The following is a 17,903-nucleotide window of genomic DNA, read 5'->3' as shown; positions in this document are numbered from 1 at the left end:
AAAATAGTTTCTAAGCTGTTATTTTATGTTTATGTCCCTTATTTTGGGGCAGAGCTAGAAATCAGACCTAGCTCGAATGTTCGAAATTGAAGACCGACTTCTCTCATCTGGGTGGAGACTATGGGCAGACGGCTGTGACACTGCTGGTACATGTTTGGCTATTGGGTACCCTTGTCACACCTCCAGAGAAGACAGACAGGGAGGGAGTGCTCAATTATCTGCACACTATCTCTGTTCAGAGGCTGCCAGATCAGCTAAAAAATGAATCTGAGTTTCCTTTTTACTGTCATTTGAATAGCACTAAAAAAGCAAGACTCTTATAAGGCCCTGGATCTGAAGAACCCTTCAGCACTAAGCTGGAATCTGAGGGTCTTATTCTCAGAGGGTGCTGAGGTAGGAGAGGGGTGCTTTGCTGTAATAGCAACAGTCTAGTCTGAGATGAGTCAGACCGTAGAGTAGATGTTTCCAGTGATGTCTTTACTCTTCTAAACTACTTGAATATTTTCAAAATGACTGCTTCTGTAGGTTGCAACAGGCTTTTCTAATTTGACTATGATTACTTTGTCTTTTCTTTACAAGTTCTAGATGAACATGGGAAGAACGTTACGATCTGTGTGCCTGACTTGGGTCAGGACCTGTACAGAGACAAAAACTTGGTTACTGGACTGGGTACTACTCTCTTGTTTGTGTGCATCTTATATTCATGGTAAGTCTTAGGAGTTACCTGAAGCCGTCTTTGCAGACTTTAAAAGTACAGGAGAATTTAAATAAATTCTAGCAGCTGTGAGGCAGCAAAACAGATAACAATCTGAAGAAGAAGGAAAACAGAAATAATAGGTGTTTGGACTTCATTTGCCATCCTTGTTTTTATATAGGGTAGATCAAGTAAGTATATAGTATGTTGCAACCCTTTAAAGGAAGGTTGGGTATTACTTGCCGAAGTGTTATTGGAGGACAAGGGAGCACAGAGTGAGAAAGAGATGGTATGTGCCAGAATGTTTGGGCAGCTTTCTAATCCAAGGGAAATACCATTCGTTCTGCTGTTGATGGATAGAGTACAAAGCACTACATGCACGGTCATTTCATGCCTGGTCCAGGAAAGACAGGAAATGTCCTTTTCTTTTATGCTAAAATAATGCTGTTAAGGAGGCGAGGCAGCTCTAAAAGTAGGTGTGATAATGTAAGCAAGCTGTATTTCACATGCTTACAGTGGGGTTTATTCCACCTTTGAAATGATCAAAAGATTGCCAGAGGGAGAAAAGTAAAGGATACAAATGGTTGTTTCTTATTCTGGGTACATATTTCACTGATAATTAAGCTTCCTTTTGACAATAACCTTTTCACTTTAGGTTTTACTTATGTGTTCTATGTTTTCTTTGTTATGTTTCAGTGTATAAAAATTTCAGCTTTCATAGGCACATTATAATCTTCTTTGGTTGAAACTAAACAATATTGATGATGATAGCTTGTATAAATAAAGCATCTTTCTGAGCACACTGGCATTTTTTTCTCTTATAGCTTCTAGTGCCCCCTAATCTAGAGATGGACCTACAGATATAGACAATTTAAACTTTTATAAAGTACTCGTTCATAGTCACACATCCAGCCATAAAACACTTGCTTGTGTTGTAGGTAGTTGTTATAATGAAGGATGTATGACATTGATTCTCAGTCTATCTTTGACATAGTGACACATTCTCCTTGTTGCACCAGAAGGGACCGTGGTGTGCAAACACACAGACCCAGGGAAAAGCCCCGAGACTGAAAATCTGCCTCTGTAAGTGGAGGTCAGGAAAAGACCGAATAAAGAGGCTGGCTACTCCCTTTGGTAATTAATAGAGTTTGTTAAGGGAAACTTACATACGAGGCATGTCTTGGGTGATCGTAAGACGAAGATCCCCGCACTGCTTGGTAGGTGCCCAAGAATTCTATACGGCAAAGCGGGGATGGTCATGGCATAGTGAGTGGATGCTACCAGGTCTGGAAATTACTTAACATGCTTAAGCAGGTCAGGACAGCAATCTTTTTCAGGACCCAGCACACAGCAGGGGGCAAGTAGGGGTGCTGATTTATGTTAGAATGAACATCAGTTACCGTCAGACACTCTCTAAGGGGGATTTGCAGAAAGCACCCTCCGTTCTGGCCCAGGTCCAGCTTGCAGGACAGACAGTGGTCACGTCTTGGAGACCTGTCTCTCTACACATGGGGACCACTTTCTGGTCTTTCATTTTGATTAATTCCATAATTGTTCACTGAGTGCCTACTATATACAAAGCATTCAATAGGATTTGGGCTCAAGTCAATGAATGTTTTCAGGAAAACCATAAAAGCACCCAAGTTTTGAATCTTGAGTCTCAGCTCTTCCTTTTTTAGAAAGCTTTTCCTTCCGGAGTCTGTCATAGGGCTTTGGGGAGAAATGAGAGCAACATGGCTAATTTCCTTTGTCACTCAGTTTTTTTCTGTCTTGGCATATAAAAAATATTGGTAAATCAAGTGAGGAGAAAATAGGTTACTAAACTGTAAATATAGAATATTCCTTTTTTAAAAATAAAATATAGTTGTGTTTACATATGTAAAAAATTCTGGGAGGAGATAAACCACATTTGTAGTAGTGGTGACTTATTTTTTTCTCTTGCTCTTCTGTTTTCTTTTTAAAAATTATTTTCACATTGAGCTAGCATTTTTTTTGTCTTTTTATTAGAAAAAAACTATCAAGATATTTGACAGAATAAAATCATGTGTTTTGTTGGATTCCTAATAGCAAGTGAAAGAAAAATGTTTGCCTCGCAGATAAAATGGGGCCTGGATTTGCTATATAAACCCACCAATGGAAAGAAGACAAAAATTCTACCTAATCTGCTGCTAGAATTGCCACAGATGGCATTATTTTGCAGCATGGGATTTTCACCCTATCAGATTTTCACTACCACCCTTCAGTGAGAGATGATAAACAAAACATCGGCCTCTTCTGGAATTTAGAGGTACCGTAGTGGAGGGTGGTATGGTGTAGTCTGATAGTCCCCAAAGATAACATATTTCAAAGACGACAGCTGCTACTTAAAATCTGTCTAAATCCCAGTAACAAACATTCTTGAATCATAGTAATTAAACTGCAAAATCGTAGTGCCCGCCGGAACGAGGAGAGGGAACAGCAACTACACCAAGTGCGGATGCAGGGTAACCAGGTAGTGCTGGGGTGTTTGGGTCTGGGTGACTAATGTTTGCTGCAGTCATCCACTGCAGCTCCAGGAGGAGTCAGCTTTGAGAATATTATAGTCAAGCATTGGAACTCACTGGGAAGTGAGTTCAGGCCTGGTAGAGCCTTGAAAAAAGGGAATGCTGCCAGGGATGGGAGGCAGCCCAATTAGGGGTTTTTTAAATCTTGACCTCTAGAGTCTACGTTTTCCTCTCAAACTTGGAGGAATGAAAGTTTGGAAGATGTTAAAGAGGGTGAGTGCAAGCTGTTATTTGAACATGATTGCAGGAATATCTAGAATTCTTGATAAAAATTGTAGGAGCTGAAAGACTGGGGTGTGTATACTAAAGGGAGAATAAGTCATCTATTTTCAACGAAAATCTGCGCTTGTTGGGGCCGACTTCTGTAGGGGCCTCACTGTGCTGTTTTCTAACCCCTTAGAATTTCCCCTAAACATGTCCCCCAACACACACACTTCTTTAGAGGGATCATATGATGACCTCCATCCTGTTTCTGATTTTCTGTTCCAAATCTTGCTTCTGACACACTCAGTGTGAGTATATTTCACTCTTTGCTGTCTCAGCTTAGGAGAAGGGCTCAGCCAAAACCCATTCTCTGGCTTTCTGACTGAGGCCACCCTTTCTCCAGAAGCCCCTTCCATAGTTCCCAGGCCTTATGGCTGTGAAGAAGAGTCACAACTTGAACCCCATGTGGGAGTTCCCCAGTGGCTCATTCTGTAGGCTGATCTCCCTACACCCCTTAGGCCTGGTTCTTTTGTTGTGACAGGCCCTGCCTCTGCCAACTATTCCTTAATTCCCTCCTTGGTCTCTGGATTTTAAAATTATTATCTATTGGTTTCAAGTTCAAGCTGTCAGACTGGACAGGATCCTGGAGTCAGATTCAATCCTTCATTGTACATAAAAGGAAACAGGCATGGAACTTATTCCTGTAGCTCTCCATCCCCAATTTCAGGAAACCTTTCCTCGAGTCTCCTTTGTTGGGTTATTTGTAGAGACGAGTCAATTTTTTTTTTTTCCTGTGTTGGCTTGCAGTAAGTTTTATACTTTACTGAGGTAGAGAGATAAGCTAGATGACTCGAATAATTATGTTATTGGGAGGCATCTGTGCTGTAAAACATTCCCTAGCTACTTCAAATTCCTAGACAGCTTAAGTAGTAAACATATTTTCTCTTAAACTAAAATAATTAAAACTGAATACAAAATTGGAAAAACTAAGAACCTTTATTAAATGTCAAACAATTTGCTTGTTCAAATGAGACATTCACAAGAAGGTGCCAGACCCTGTGAAAATAGGTACAGGGTTGACAAGACGGCATTGGAGAGAAGATTGGCTTAAACAGAAAAGTTGGTATACCAGGGAGGGGTGTCCTCTTTTGGTGTCTTCTGGGCCTGCTACTTTTATTTAAGAAAAACAGGAGGCAGAGGGTTTGTTTCTTTATTTTGGGAATCTTGCCACTTTCTAACCTGCCAGCTAGAAATCCTCATGGCTGTGCACCAGGGGCATGCTGACACTGCCCCCCAGCTCGGGTAGGACTGTGCCTCCTGAAGGAGCTGTGAGTCATCAGTTCTGTGGTACAGTGGGAACATAATTGAACTTCATCACACAAAGACTGGGAATAGTCTTGCGGGGATCTCTTAAGGACCACCCTGTAAGTTTGTCAGGGAAGCAGAACCTGTGGTCTCCAATAGGAAAGTCTAGACATGGTTTTTAGAGATCTTCTGTAATCTGGGGGTATTTGGCCAGTTCCAAAAGCAACTGAAGCAGGTGCAGAGGGGCACCTGTGTTTCAAATCACTCTGCTAACATGGAAGAGGCTCTGGACATGGCAGTGCTTCTGGGGCTGGGGCAGAGGGCAGGAATCTTATCTTATTGGTTGTCTGTAAGGACTGTAAGGCACTGCTGGCTTTTTGTGATTGGGGAGCAGTTATAACAAACATGCTTTAGTGCATTTGGACATCTCTGTAGGGTGAAGCATCAGCCCAGCCAAAAACTATTAGTCTCTTCCACACTCCCACCCCCACTGGAAGTTCTGGTTAAAGTCACTCATACCTAAGCCCTAGAAAACAAGAGGTTATGGATAATCCAGGCATTGCTTTATAGCAGCTTGTCTGGTGCTAACCAGACAGATTGGTCAATAATAGCCAGAAAGCAGACAGCAAGAATTTCTCATGCTTTTTAAGAACCTGTAAAAATAATTTTTCTTGATAATTCAAAGAAGATTTTGCAGGGAAAGCCACAACTGAATAAAAACCTTATTTTATGGTAACGTATACTTATAGAAGTCACATGCCACTAATGATGAACGAATATAGACATTTTTACAGGTTAGAACAAAAGCTCCCCTTATGTAGTGCTCTTTGATGGTGGAAGTGAAGCGGCAAAGATGCCAGAATCAAAAGCTTTATTTTTCTGAAATCATTTTATTGCAAAGAATTTATAAAATGGAATGTTTATTCTATCCCCTTTAAAGAGTGAATATTACCTTTTAGATGAAAATTCCAGATCTTGATTTCTTCTTAAAATTAAAAGTTCTATTTTCCCCATGGAAACTGTATACTCTGTTAAATCATAATTCATATGCACAAAATATAGCACACTCCGAAAAGCAGGAGCAAGGTATATGTATTTCTTGTGTGCACAGCCATTGGGAAATGTTTGTATCATTCCCTTGACCAGGCTCAAAATCAGGAAGTGGGAGTGGAGTGGGCCTTGATTAGCATCAGTATGTTCAAAGCAAAAATGAAAGTGATGCTGTTGGTCTCAGAGTGGACCACAAAAGAAGTGATGCGCTTGGATCCCAGCGGACCTTTTTATGGGAAAGGCTATTGATTTGCATCTCACTGATCTCTTCTGTCTTTGGGAACGAGGACGAGAATGAGCAGAGGAAGGTAGTGTTGCCTCATGTGGTTTGTTTGTTTGAAAAGAGCATTAATTCCTGCCTCTCCGCTAGCCAACACCCTCAGCCACCTCCAGGCTAGCCCGGAAGCTGTGTGAGGGCAGGGATCGTCTTTTTCACTAAGTTTCTAGTGCTTAGAACAGGGCCCGACACATGGCAGGCTTTCAGTAAATATTTGCTAAACGAATTTATACAGTTAGCTGGAACCCTAAGTATTGTACATATTTCTATTTGCTTAAAATGTTTCCCCCTTTTTTCCAAGGAAAAGGAAATATTTTACCCCGTGATCCAAATTTTATAGCATTTTAGCTCTCAGGGAATAGGGAAAGTGGTGGGAAGTATTTATTTTAATCACACTGAGTGTTACTCCATGTTGAATTTCGAAACAGAAAACCTTGTTCTGCCATAGGCTGATTATCACATTAAATAACTGTGACCTTTGCTTTTCCTGCCTTTGCTTTTTCTTGTGATCTCTGGGTTCTTTCATTGCTTTTGATCTCTTCTAAGGAAGACTAGTCAAAGGGAGGGGAATGACAAAAGTGAAATTCGAAAATTATTTTGGCATTTGAGGGAGGAGAGGCAAATAACCAATAGTGAAAAACCAAGATAATGAAAGCAAAAGGCATCTTATTTCTTTACCTACGAAGTTCTCTTTGCATAAAACCATCTAACAATCCATGTAAAAAGACATCAACTGTACAATCGGTCAGCGAGTTTTGGAATAAAGTAGATTTTAAAATAGACTATAGTAAAGCAGCGGGAATTGTAGGTTTAGGGAGACTCTCACCAGATCATGGGCCAGGCGGTCCCGCCCACCCCTTGATGTACTATCACATGTCGATACTGTCTGCTGACCTTTGAGTTTGTTTCCTAGTTTGACATCGACAACAAGATCGAGTTCTGATGCGCTGCAGGGGCGCTATGCAGCTCCTGAACAGGAAGTAAGTTCATTTCTTTTTCTTGTCCTGGTTCATCTCCAAAGACCCATTTTTTCAAGAAGGTTTTTTATGTTTATTTGCATTTTTATTGATCTCCACATCATGATCCCATTTTTCTCCAGGAAAGAATATAATTTTAGTACAGAAAAAGAAATGTTCTATACTATGGGATTAAAATGAATCCTTGGTTTTTCCTCTAACAAAATTGGCCTCCTGTATGGCATCCTGCTGCCCACCTGGCCTGGGTGGCTTTGTTGGGTGGCTCTTTTCTTTTGTCATAATGGAACGTGTATTTTTTTAAATTTCTAGTCCATTTCTCTATTTTATACCTGTCTGTGTCCTCCATTCATAGCACGGCCATGAGGTTATATAATAGCAGTTCTGAAAGGAAGAGAGAAAGATGGAGAAGGGAAGGAAACAGCACCTGCTCTGTGCCACACCGCTGAGCGTTATCTATACATTAGCTTACTTAAAAGTTGGTTCCGTTAGGTAGACATTGCACTAGGTAAAGAATTGTGACCAATAGGTGTCCAAAGAATCATAGTGGTCAGCAGATGCCTATCAGTCAGCAGAATGTCTTATTTTATTACTTGTGCAAAAAATGTTTTCTAGGGCCATGAGTGGACTTTCTGCCAAGGTCTAAAGAGGTCTAAATAGGTGGAGGCAGCCAGGAGGAGGCTCAGCCTTGACCCCAGGGATGGAAAGAACAGGAGTTTCCAGTGACAGCTAAGACTTGCAGTGCTTGCTATGTGCCAGGCACTGTTCTAGGCACTACCTATGCCATTTAATTTAGTCCTCATTAAAACTCAGGGTTTTATCTCCATTTTGCAGATGGGTTAAACAGAAAAGGTTAAATTGTTTAAACTTGTGAATTTGCCAGCATATAAACTGTGCATTCTGGCTCCAGAGCCTGTGTTCTCGACCACTGCTCAAGAGTTCCGCTGCTGTCTCCTGGCCCTGCTGGTGACCTTGCCTGGCATCCGGCCCTGGCTACCTCCTAATAACTTTCTCTAGATGGAGGAGCCCTGGTATCTGATGGGCGCTTTATTCTGCAGCTGGGTCTCTGGGGATAGTCTTTCCTGCACCTGACCTGGAGAGAGTGATCCATTATGAAGGGTTGTCAATCTGCCAGCATCATTCACCAGCTCTTTCTGTTACTTGAAAAAAAAGAGAAAACTGTGCTGAGTCTGAATAAGTTACTGCCTATTATGCAGAAGAGAATGGTCTTCAGAAGGCAAGTGTTTATTCTCACCACTGACTGGGCAACCACCTGCTGAGGTTGTACCGTTATGATTTCAATATCCCTATTGTGTACAGAGTTAAAGTGCAAAGAACAGCAAGTCTCTAAGTTAGACTAAAGAGAGGATGTTTTTATTCTCATTCCAAGGAAAAAGTCTCAATGTTTATTTCTTAAGTGGAGATTGTACATGATGGAAGTTCTCTCTCCTTGCATCGTGTTTCACAGGATACACCTTTGAAAGAGTTAATAATAATTTCTTATGGTAACTTAAGCTTCAAAAGAACTAGGACCCCAGCATACAATGTCTCGGGCCCACTGAATGAATTGGTGAATCTTTGACTGTGTTACTTGATCCAAGATTCTGTCAAGGCCTTGATGTAGGAGGGAAACAAGGACGTGGCCTTGAGGTGTATAAATGGGACAGAGACTCCAGCTCCCACATCCTTGTCCCTGGCTGTCTGTTCTTTGCAGTAAAAATATCAGCCAGAAAGGCCAAGGTCCCAGCACGTCCTAGACTCTCTTAGTACGTGTAGTGTTTCTCATTTGTTTACCAGAGTCCTTCTGAAATCATGTAGTTTTTCATAACCCGATATTTTTAAAAATTAAATTCATTGTTTTGAGTAGGTCAGAAACATGGTATGAAATTTGAAAGGTACCAAAGACTCTTACAAGGAAAGCATTGCACCCATCCCTGCCCCCAGCACCCCTGCCTCCACAGAGGCAGCCAGTTCAACAGCCTGATTTTAGTAGGAATTGTGAGTAGGCTTCCTGCTTCCAGATTCCTTAGCTTTACCATTTCTGATATCTCCTAGATATCACATGCTACCTATTACTTCTTGTGAGGGACCTTAGAGTTCCCATTCTGTAGTCATGTCCCAGCCCCGTTGTTAAACTGGTTGTGTGACTTTTAGGCCAGTGTGACTTTTAATCTGCCTGACCTTAGTTTCCTCAACTGTAAACAGGATAATAATCTCAGCCTCAGAGGTTGGAGAAGGTTTAATGAAGTAGCGAGTATAACAGAACACCAGGAGTGGGCTCCGTGAGAGTGGGGACCGTGTCTTGTTCACCTTGTGTTTCAGGTTGAGTTTTTCAGAAACAGCCATCCAGGCAGAGTTTGATGTGCAGGATATTTATCAGGGATCAACATAAGTGGAAGGAAGGATGGGGAAGGAGGCAGAATTGGGCAGAGGGTAGTGTCGAATGGTGCTGCAGGCCGGGCACATCTCTGCTAACCCCACACGTGAGTTTTCCAGGGCAGGTCAGACCCATCAGAGCTGTCCCCCAGGGGTCAGTGGCTGCTCCTTTACACCCCTGCCGTGAGTAGGCATTTCTGTGGTTGCCCAGGAAGGGCTTCCTCTCAGGCAGGGCAGCTCTGCCGCCAGGGCAAAACCTGGGAGCTGCCATCTAGAGACTATCTGCTCATGGCCCTTGCAGTAGCTGAGTGAGCACTAAGTGCGCATCTTTGAAGAAGAGCTGGCGGCTCACCTCCATGTCCATTGTATTTCTTACCACCAGCACCCAGCGCATCTGGGAAGAACAGATGCTTAGTCAAAACCTCCTGAGGGGATAAAGTGTGTAGTTCAGGGCCTGGGATGTAATTCAGATGGGGAAGTCTTGGCACGCAGGTGGCCTTTAGTGCTTTACTGATGTGGATGGAGAAAAGCAGAAGGCAAGGTGCCTGACTCTGTTGGTTTTGCTCTCCCAGGTAGCTCGGTGTTGCTTCTGCTTCGGTCCCTATGGAGAAGGTAAGTAGAGAACTTTCTTCTGTGCATCTGTGTGGCCCTGCAGACTTTTACCTCTCGTCTATAGGCATTTGGGATTCAGGTACAAAAAACTTGAATGGTAAGGGGAAACTTTTATTCCAAAGGCCGGTTTACTGTTTCTATACTTTTCACATTCTTCCCAAAGGTTTGCTGGGTTTTGTGTGTTTGTGTTGGTATTCTGGCAGGTAAGAAATTAGTCTATTTTGGCTCATATTTAAGTTATACAGTGGGATTCAGAGAAGCAGAAAGTACATTTTAAAGTAATGAAAATTTGGAAAATGCCAGGAGGTCCTGATACCTTGTTTTGGACAATTTCTTCCCTTCGGCTTATTTTTCTTCTGGAATTGGAGGATCCCAGGGTCTTGAGAACTCCTGGTCTACTCACTTTATTCTGAGCTTATAATAACTTTTTTGTTTTCAAGGACTCTCTTTCTTATGCTCTGTTAAAATAAATGGGATGTTAGGTAACTCATCCTGCTAAGGAAGGTTCTGGGGTAGGGTGGAAGTTTTGTGCCTATGGCATAGATGTAAAATGGCCTGAGTGTACAAATGGCTTTTGACATCTTTTCAACTTAACAGCCCCTGGGGTTGAAATGAGTGTTCTTTGTTCAAATGGTAAGTGTGCGTGTGTTCACTCATTGAGCTTCCCTGCTGGCTTTGTGGTTCACAGACACTGAAGAACAGCAGAACATGAAAGAAGGACCAGGGGTCATTTACGATGAGAAGAGAGGCACCGTTTATAGCTATTCCTATTTCCACTTCGTGTTCTTGTTGGCTTCCCTCTATGTGATGATGACTGTCACCAACTGGTTCAAGTGAGTGGCCCATTTCTGAGACGTTTTAAAGGGGCAGTCTTTTAAAAAGTAAGTTGAGTCCATTCTTTAAGGTGCTGAGGCATAGATTAGATCTCCTGGAGTCAACTAAACTCTTCTCCAAGTCAAGCTGTATTCACCTTTGCAAAAACAGTTCTGAGTTCCTAACACTCTGTCGGCATGAAGTTGCTGATGCATACTGCAACTTTTCAAAAAGGAACGTTAACTGCATATGGGCAGTCTAGAAGAACATAGTAATGGAGGAAGCACTTGGAATTTTCAAGTAATCATTTGCTTTTAAGAAAGGGAAAATATTTTTTCTACTTTGTATTTTGGTTTTTTTTTTTTACACTTTTGTTACAAAAGTTTAAAACATCTTTTAAAAAACTAATGAAAAAGTATCAAAAGTAACAGTGACTCCCCCCGCCCCCACACCATTACCACTGCTAACAATATGGTCTGTATCCTTTCATTACGTTTCTATGCATTTACAAGCCTATGTAATTTTTGAAAATATAAATGTGATAACATATTTTTACTCCCTTGAGTTTTTTTTTTTTAAAGTTGGCTGTAGATGATGGACCTGACTTTCTTTGTTACCACATAGAGATTCCTTTTGAATCATACACATTTTTTTTTTATTCTTTGATCCAAAGTTTTTGTTGGATCATAATTTGTTAGATGGCGGGATATACATAGGATAGACATTTAGACTCATTGCGCTTGCTTTTATTCATTCAACAAATATTTGAGTTCTATGTGCTACACTGTTCTAGGTGACAGGGCTTACATTCTAATGGGAGAGACAGACCATGCTCCAAATCAAATATAGCATGTCAGGTAGTGATGTTATTGGGGAGAAAAACAAAATGAAGAAGAGGAATGAGGAGGATCTCGTGGGATTGGGGGAAGCTTCACCGAGGAGATGCTTCTTGAATATCCTTCTGATGGAGAAGCTGGAGAGGGAGCTTCCAATGCTTCCCTATGATACTAGAGATTGCCTGGAGAGTTTTGGCTTGGGGAGCTTAAGAAAGGATGGAGGGAGTTATAATTGGCCAGGCAGGTAATAACACGTTGTCAAGGGTGTGGAGAAATAAGAACCCTGTTAATGCTCTTGCTAGGATTGTAAAATGGCACAGCCGCTTCAGAAAACACTTTGGAAAATCCTCAAAATATTAAGCATAGAGTTTTGATATGATCCAGCAATTCTACTCCTAAGTATGTACCCGTGAGAATAAAAAGCACATATGTCCACACAAAAATTTCTACACAATGTGCATAGCAGCACCGTTGATAATAGCCAAAAAGGGAAACAATCCAAATGTCCATCAACTAATGGTAGATAAACAAAATGTGATGTATCCTATACAGTAGAATATTTCTCCACAATAAAAAGGGAGAAAGTACTGACACATGCTACAACGTGAATACACCTTGAAAACATTATGCTAAGTGAAAAAAGCCAGTCATGAGAGGCCACATAATTTCGAATAAAAATGCCCAGAATGGGCGAATCCTTAGAGACCAAAGTAGGTTAGTGAATGCCGGGGCTGAGGGGAGGGGAGGAAGCAGGAGGGAAGCTAAAGGGTGCAGGGTTTTTGGGGTGATGAGAATGTTCTCAAATTGATGGTGGTGGTGGTGGTTATGCAAGTCTATGAACATAATAAAAGTCATTGAATTGTACACTTTAAATGGGTGTGCATTATATATGAATTCACTTCTTAGGAAACAAAGAAAGAAAGGCTGGAGGAGGCAGAAGCAAGGAAACACTTCCCACCCGGTCTTTTCCTGCTCTGATGACAGATGGCTCTCTTTGCTTCCACAGCTATGAAAGCGCCAACATCGAAACCTTCTTCAGTGGGAGCTGGTCCATCTTCTGGGTCAAGACGGCCTCCTGCTGGATGTGCGTGCTGTTATACCTGTGCACACTGGTCGCGCCCCTCTGCTGTCCCTCTCGGCAGTTCTACGTGTGAGATCTGAGCAATCTTCTTGGTTCCAGCCTCCAGGCTGGAAACGACGTCCTTCGAACAAGTGTCTCAAGTCACTGAGCAGTGTGACTGGCGCTTTGTGAAAAGCTGGCATCCTCTGGCTGGCTCGAGGGTGTCTGAAAAGGCTTTCAGGAAAAGGAAAAAAAAAAAACACCTGATAAGCTTTTTAATTCTGAAATTTGAAAAGAAACTACCAGATTATCCCAAAAGAATTGAATATTTCAACCAAGCTGATACTGAGTGATAATATATATTTTGTATATGTCTTTTCCCTAAAAACAAGGAAAGCAGTTGGGCTTGTGTTCTCCTTCCGCATGTCTTTACCAAAGCAGTTTGGGGCACGACATCTCACAGGGATGAAAACTTACCTTGTGTGGCCTCTCATTTTCATCCTTGGAAAAGAAAACATGCCAATCTTATGGCCCCTCGGCTCCTGCCAGAGTGCAGGCCCCTCTTCACACCGTGGCCTGCCGAGATCTTTCCACAGCTCCCCGGTATTTACAGGGTACCGGAGGAAGCACCTGCTTTTCACTCCACCCTTGTGTGGCTTCCTCCTGGCCCCCAGGTGTTGTGATGCTGGGAATCACAGACTTCACATTCTGCCATCACTCTTCCTAGAGGTCCCCTCATCCTTTCTGGGTTCAGCATCTTTGTTATAATGTGAAAAGGCACAATTCGCCATCACCAACCTGCGTGATCTTCCGTGTTATCACTACCTGATCCGAGTTACTGCAATAATTATGACTCTTTATTTGTGGTGTTATTCACATGATTATAGAATGGGATTCGTGTTGTGTCCTTTGTCTAGATGATGGAGGGCTGTAATTATTACTCGTTTGTGTTTTTAATAGTGATAATTCTTCAGGACCTTGCCTGAAAAGTTGCTTCTTGACTGAAGCCTGCTGCCCTGCCGTTTCAGTAAGGTCAGCCCCTCAGTTTCTCTTCCACCTCGAGGCCTTTGAAATGGTAAAAGCAAAAGGGATCTGCAGTGCTACCACACTCTTAATGTCCATTATGGTTTTTTGGGGAGTAGATTTGCTGAGGTGAGGATCCCACCACCTCAAACAGAGCTGACCAGATAAGGCCTATTAACTAGCTGTAGAAGTGACCAGATATACTTAGAAGAAAAGGTGGGTGGTGGAGGTGTTTACTTAAGCCACAAACAACATCCACAGAAATTTCCAAAGTACGTACTTGTGAAGTAATACTCACGAGAGATTGGACTTTGTGAAGTTGCCATTTTCAGTGTTGATGTACTCAGTTAGGGAAGCGTTAACTCAGTGGAAAGTCCCTTAGAGACCCCAGTGGAGACAAGGCGGGGATGCCCCTGTTAGTATTTCATGCAGGATGGAAAGAATCCTCCCAAACTCCCTGGCAGAGAGGGTCTGAGAATGAAAAGATTGGCCTGTGCCCTACTGTATGCGTTGGGTAGAACTGGGCCTCACTCAAGCTGGGCTCCAGTGTGCCACAATACTGGTGCAGGAAATTAGTCAAATTCTTTATTTCTACTCTTTTGCCCTCCTTCCAAGAAAATAAGGGTGGGGAGGGGATACAAATACAATGGATGAATTCATCTAGGAATTTGCCTTATTGATAGTATCTGAGATTCAGGTTTAAAAGACACTCATTATATGTGTATGGGAGAGCCTTGTTTTGTAAACTTTATCACATTTCTTTTTTTAGGCAGGAGATCTTTGTGCTCAGCAATTGAAAGATGATCTGGAGTCACAAAATGAATAGCCGCCACGTGCAGCCCCCATTAAGCAGGTGGGGGTTGAACTCCGTGGATCAGAGCAGGCTGAGGGAGCTGGGGACATGTGTGTGTAGCAGCAGCTTCCTGGCAGGGGCCACTGCAGTGGCTGGTGTAATGACACAGGGCTCTGAGTAATCGAGATTGGCTTTTAGGAAAGACCACAAGCAAAGGCAGGTCACGAGAAAAGGCAGATCAAGAGCGGGGGTTGTATCAGTGACCAGTTTTATGTTTTCTTCCCACTAGCTGGGTCTGGCAGCCAGTTGTGTGACTTTAGAACTGGTCTTTACAGCAGGTCAAGGTTAAGCTAACAAGGCTGTGTACTCCTTGGCTGGCCCTTGTTGACCTCCTTACCTTGCAGAAAGAAGCTCGGGGAAATGACATTGCCAGTGGCAGGGCCCTTGGAGCTTCCTTCCTTAGTTGCCCAGGCAACCCACCCTTTTCCAGCTGTCTAAGACTTGGTTTGTGGCCTGAAGTTCCTTTCTGAAGGAAGGTTGGTTTGACACAAGAGGAATAGTTATAGTCACCTGGTTTTTATTCTTAACTGAGATTTTGAGCAAGTTTATCTGAATGATTGAGAGACAGTAAATGTGCTCTGAGGACTGTGGACATATAAATAAGTTGACTTTAATAACTAATTAATTGTAATACACAATACTCAGGTGATGAGTCAATATTCATAGGTTTAAAGAACCTATATTTTTGTGCTATTGTGATTTAAGAAACTGGAAAAATTGTGCCAATTGCTTTGAGTTGCTAGAATGATGGTGTTCGTCTGATAAATTCATTTTTAAATAATAGACTTTTGCTTCCTATGACTTTTGTACATGATTTTTAAAGTGCACTTCCAGAAGCTGCTGGTCAGACTCCTTTAACAATGAAAGCCGAAGAAGAGTTTTTAAAACTTCTGTGTATGTTTTCTTTGTGCTATTCATCCCATGTGGAAATTTCCCCCCTTTCATTTCCATGAGTAAAAACACTGAGTGTGGAAAGGGATTCTTCAGGTAGTGTTGCTGTATACATGTCATCTGACTGAAGACCAGAGAGTTTTCTATCAAAAGCTTTCGGACACTCTTCTTTGTCCTTATTTGGTCTTGCTTTTGTTGGTTTTGCTTTTGCCTTTGCACTTTTTTGGGAAATGGCTTGAAGGAACTGTTCGCCAGAGGTATTTGGAGCCCTCGTATAATGGACTGTGCATGTGGGCAATTGGAGGGTGGGGTTACTGGGGATTTGGGGTTCTGGTGCCCATCAGAAATAGCCAGCAGGGGTTTCCCACAGCACATTGTTTATTTCCAGTTCCTCAGAGGTTCCTTCATTATGGATGGCCTCCATGCAGTGCTAGTTCCTCCGCTCTCCTCCCCTCCACCAGTTGTCACCCTCTGCCTTTTTAAAATTACGTACTTACTTAATTTTGGCCAGAAATTTACTACCATTGGTGCTTCATGTTACCTGCAAAGAGAGAATTCCAGAGCCTATATTTAAACTGCCTGAACTTTTTTCTCCCTTGACTGCCTTCCCAAATAGCATCTCATTTTAATGTGCATTAGTGACCTGCCCCTTTTGGAAATGGAAGAGGGTTTATCCTATAACTAAGGGTGTGACCATGGGCTAAGGCCCTGCATGTCCAGAGAGAACACAGGCCTCCTTAATTAAAGACAGTGCAGTAGACACTTGGTTCATGGAATTCTCTGTAGGACATTCTTCTTAATTTACTATTAGCACTAACTCTATATGGCTTTGTTCTTAAAGCCACCATGTTTCCTGCCATCTTTACTATATTGGTAAAGCCTCACACATTTTAATCTAGTGTTGCATTTCAGGTAGAGATGGGCTCTCTAATATTGGACTTACTTCAAAGGACTGGAAGGCTGTTCACACAGGTCTTTTGAACTAATTCTAGCTATTCTAAGATCATGTTTTTTTTTCCTTTCCTTGGTAAATCATTTGCAGAGTTGTTCATTTTGAAAGGGGAAAATATTTGGCTTTTACCAAAGCGGTGTTTTTGTTTTGTTTTAAATCAAAATCCTTTCAGCAAAAACTTAATTGGAGAAGGGTAGATTAAGAATGAATATGTCCAAATTCACTTCTGTAGGAGTTTAATCATATTTATGTGGGAAAAATGATGGGAGAATAACTCTTTAAGCTAATCCTTTGGGATGATGGATCCTGGGAAATTCTCTCAGGTAAGCAAAGCTTGTAGCAGATGTGTAATATATGTCTTGAGAGCTATTTATAAGAAATTTAAGGGGATCGTGTTTTCATTTATTAAAGATTTAAGTTTTTTTACTTTGTAAAAAAAACTACAAAAGATTTTATAGTCATAACTTTTTAAAATTTTTAAACTTTTTTGAAACAATTAGCTGTAGCCAAATCATGTGGTTATGTTTTGCTATATTAGAATTTGAAAATGTAACGTGTGGTAAATCTACTGTTCGAAATTTGTAATGGTCTCAGATATGGTTAGCGTTTGGATAACTTTCTAAATAGTTTTTTCCTCCTTTAGTCACAAAAGCAGTTGTGGGTTGATATTAGTTTTTTGAAGTGTCCGAAGTTGACTAGTCTCTTACTATGTAAAAAACTCAAAACTTGTTAACTCTGTACTTTTAATAAAATTTAAAACTGAAAACATGTTGTTTTTTCTCTCTTCTGATGGATACATTTACAATTAAAATCCTCCAGGTAGTGTTTTCCAAGATGTTTGTTGTCTTCAAATGTTAATCAGCTCTCTTAAGTTTCTTAGTCTGTTCTGATTCTTGAAGGAAAATATGAACATGAAAACCAAAGCTTTTTGGTTCCTTTTTCCTATTAATGCTAGTTATACGGTGTCTTCAGTATGAGAATTAAAGTAAGTCTTTAAAGAAGTAGTGTGAGTCCTCCCATGTGGTTCTTTTTCAATATTTAGCTATTCCAAGTCTTCTGCATTTCCCTTTAAAGTTTAGAATTAACTTGTGAATTCCTTTGACTGGGATGGTATTGAGTCATTAGATCAGTTTGAGAAGAACTGACATCATAATAGTAAGTCTTCTGATAAATATTAAATACTTAATACTGTTTTATTACAATATCTTTACATAGGATTTAATCTTGATACTTCCTCATTTTTATGAGATTAGTTTTCTAAATATTTTAGGTAACATAACATAAAATTTGCCATCTTAGCCATTTTTAACTTCTACGTGGTGCATCCAAGTTCCAGACCTGTTTTCACGTTGCGTAGCTGAAACCATACTCATTAAACAGCAGTCCCGTGTTTGCTCTTCCACCAGCCCTGGAAACCACTGTCTCTGTCTCCTTGCTGTC

At 41.3% G+C, this 17,903-nt stretch overlaps 1 protein-coding gene across 3 annotated transcripts in view; it reads left to right on the top strand.

The window, feature by feature from the left end:
• The window catches only part of SERINC5 (serine incorporator 5), a 126,474-nt gene extending 109,245 nt beyond the window's left edge, over positions 1–17,229 (top strand). For 2 of the 3 annotated variants that reach the window (XM_039874919.1, XM_039874918.1), the window contains exons 8-12: positions 580–706; positions 6,987–7,053; positions 9,996–10,035; positions 10,724–10,868; positions 12,691–17,229. In XM_039874919.1, coding sequence (XP_039730853.1) covers positions 580–706; positions 6,987–7,053; positions 9,996–10,035; positions 10,724–10,868; positions 12,691–12,838 — 527 coding nt within the window. In that variant the 3' untranslated portion in view covers positions 12,839–17,229. Of the gene's footprint in view, positions 1–579; positions 707–6,986; positions 7,113–7,476; positions 8,275–9,995; positions 10,036–10,723; positions 10,869–12,690 lie in introns of those variants that run through there. The other variant, XM_039874920.1, reaches the window with a different exon arrangement.
• Positions 17,230–17,903: the final 674 nt, after the last annotated feature.

The sequence above is a fragment of the Pteropus medius genome, unplaced genomic scaffold (assembly GCF_902729225.1).
Source record: "Pteropus medius unplaced genomic scaffold, Ma_sr-lr_union100, whole genome shotgun sequence".
Taxonomy (NCBI): domain Eukaryota; kingdom Metazoa; phylum Chordata; class Mammalia; order Chiroptera; family Pteropodidae; genus Pteropus; species Pteropus medius.
Note: the sequence above shows the minus strand (reverse complement) of the source record. Positions and strands in the feature narration are given on the sequence as shown.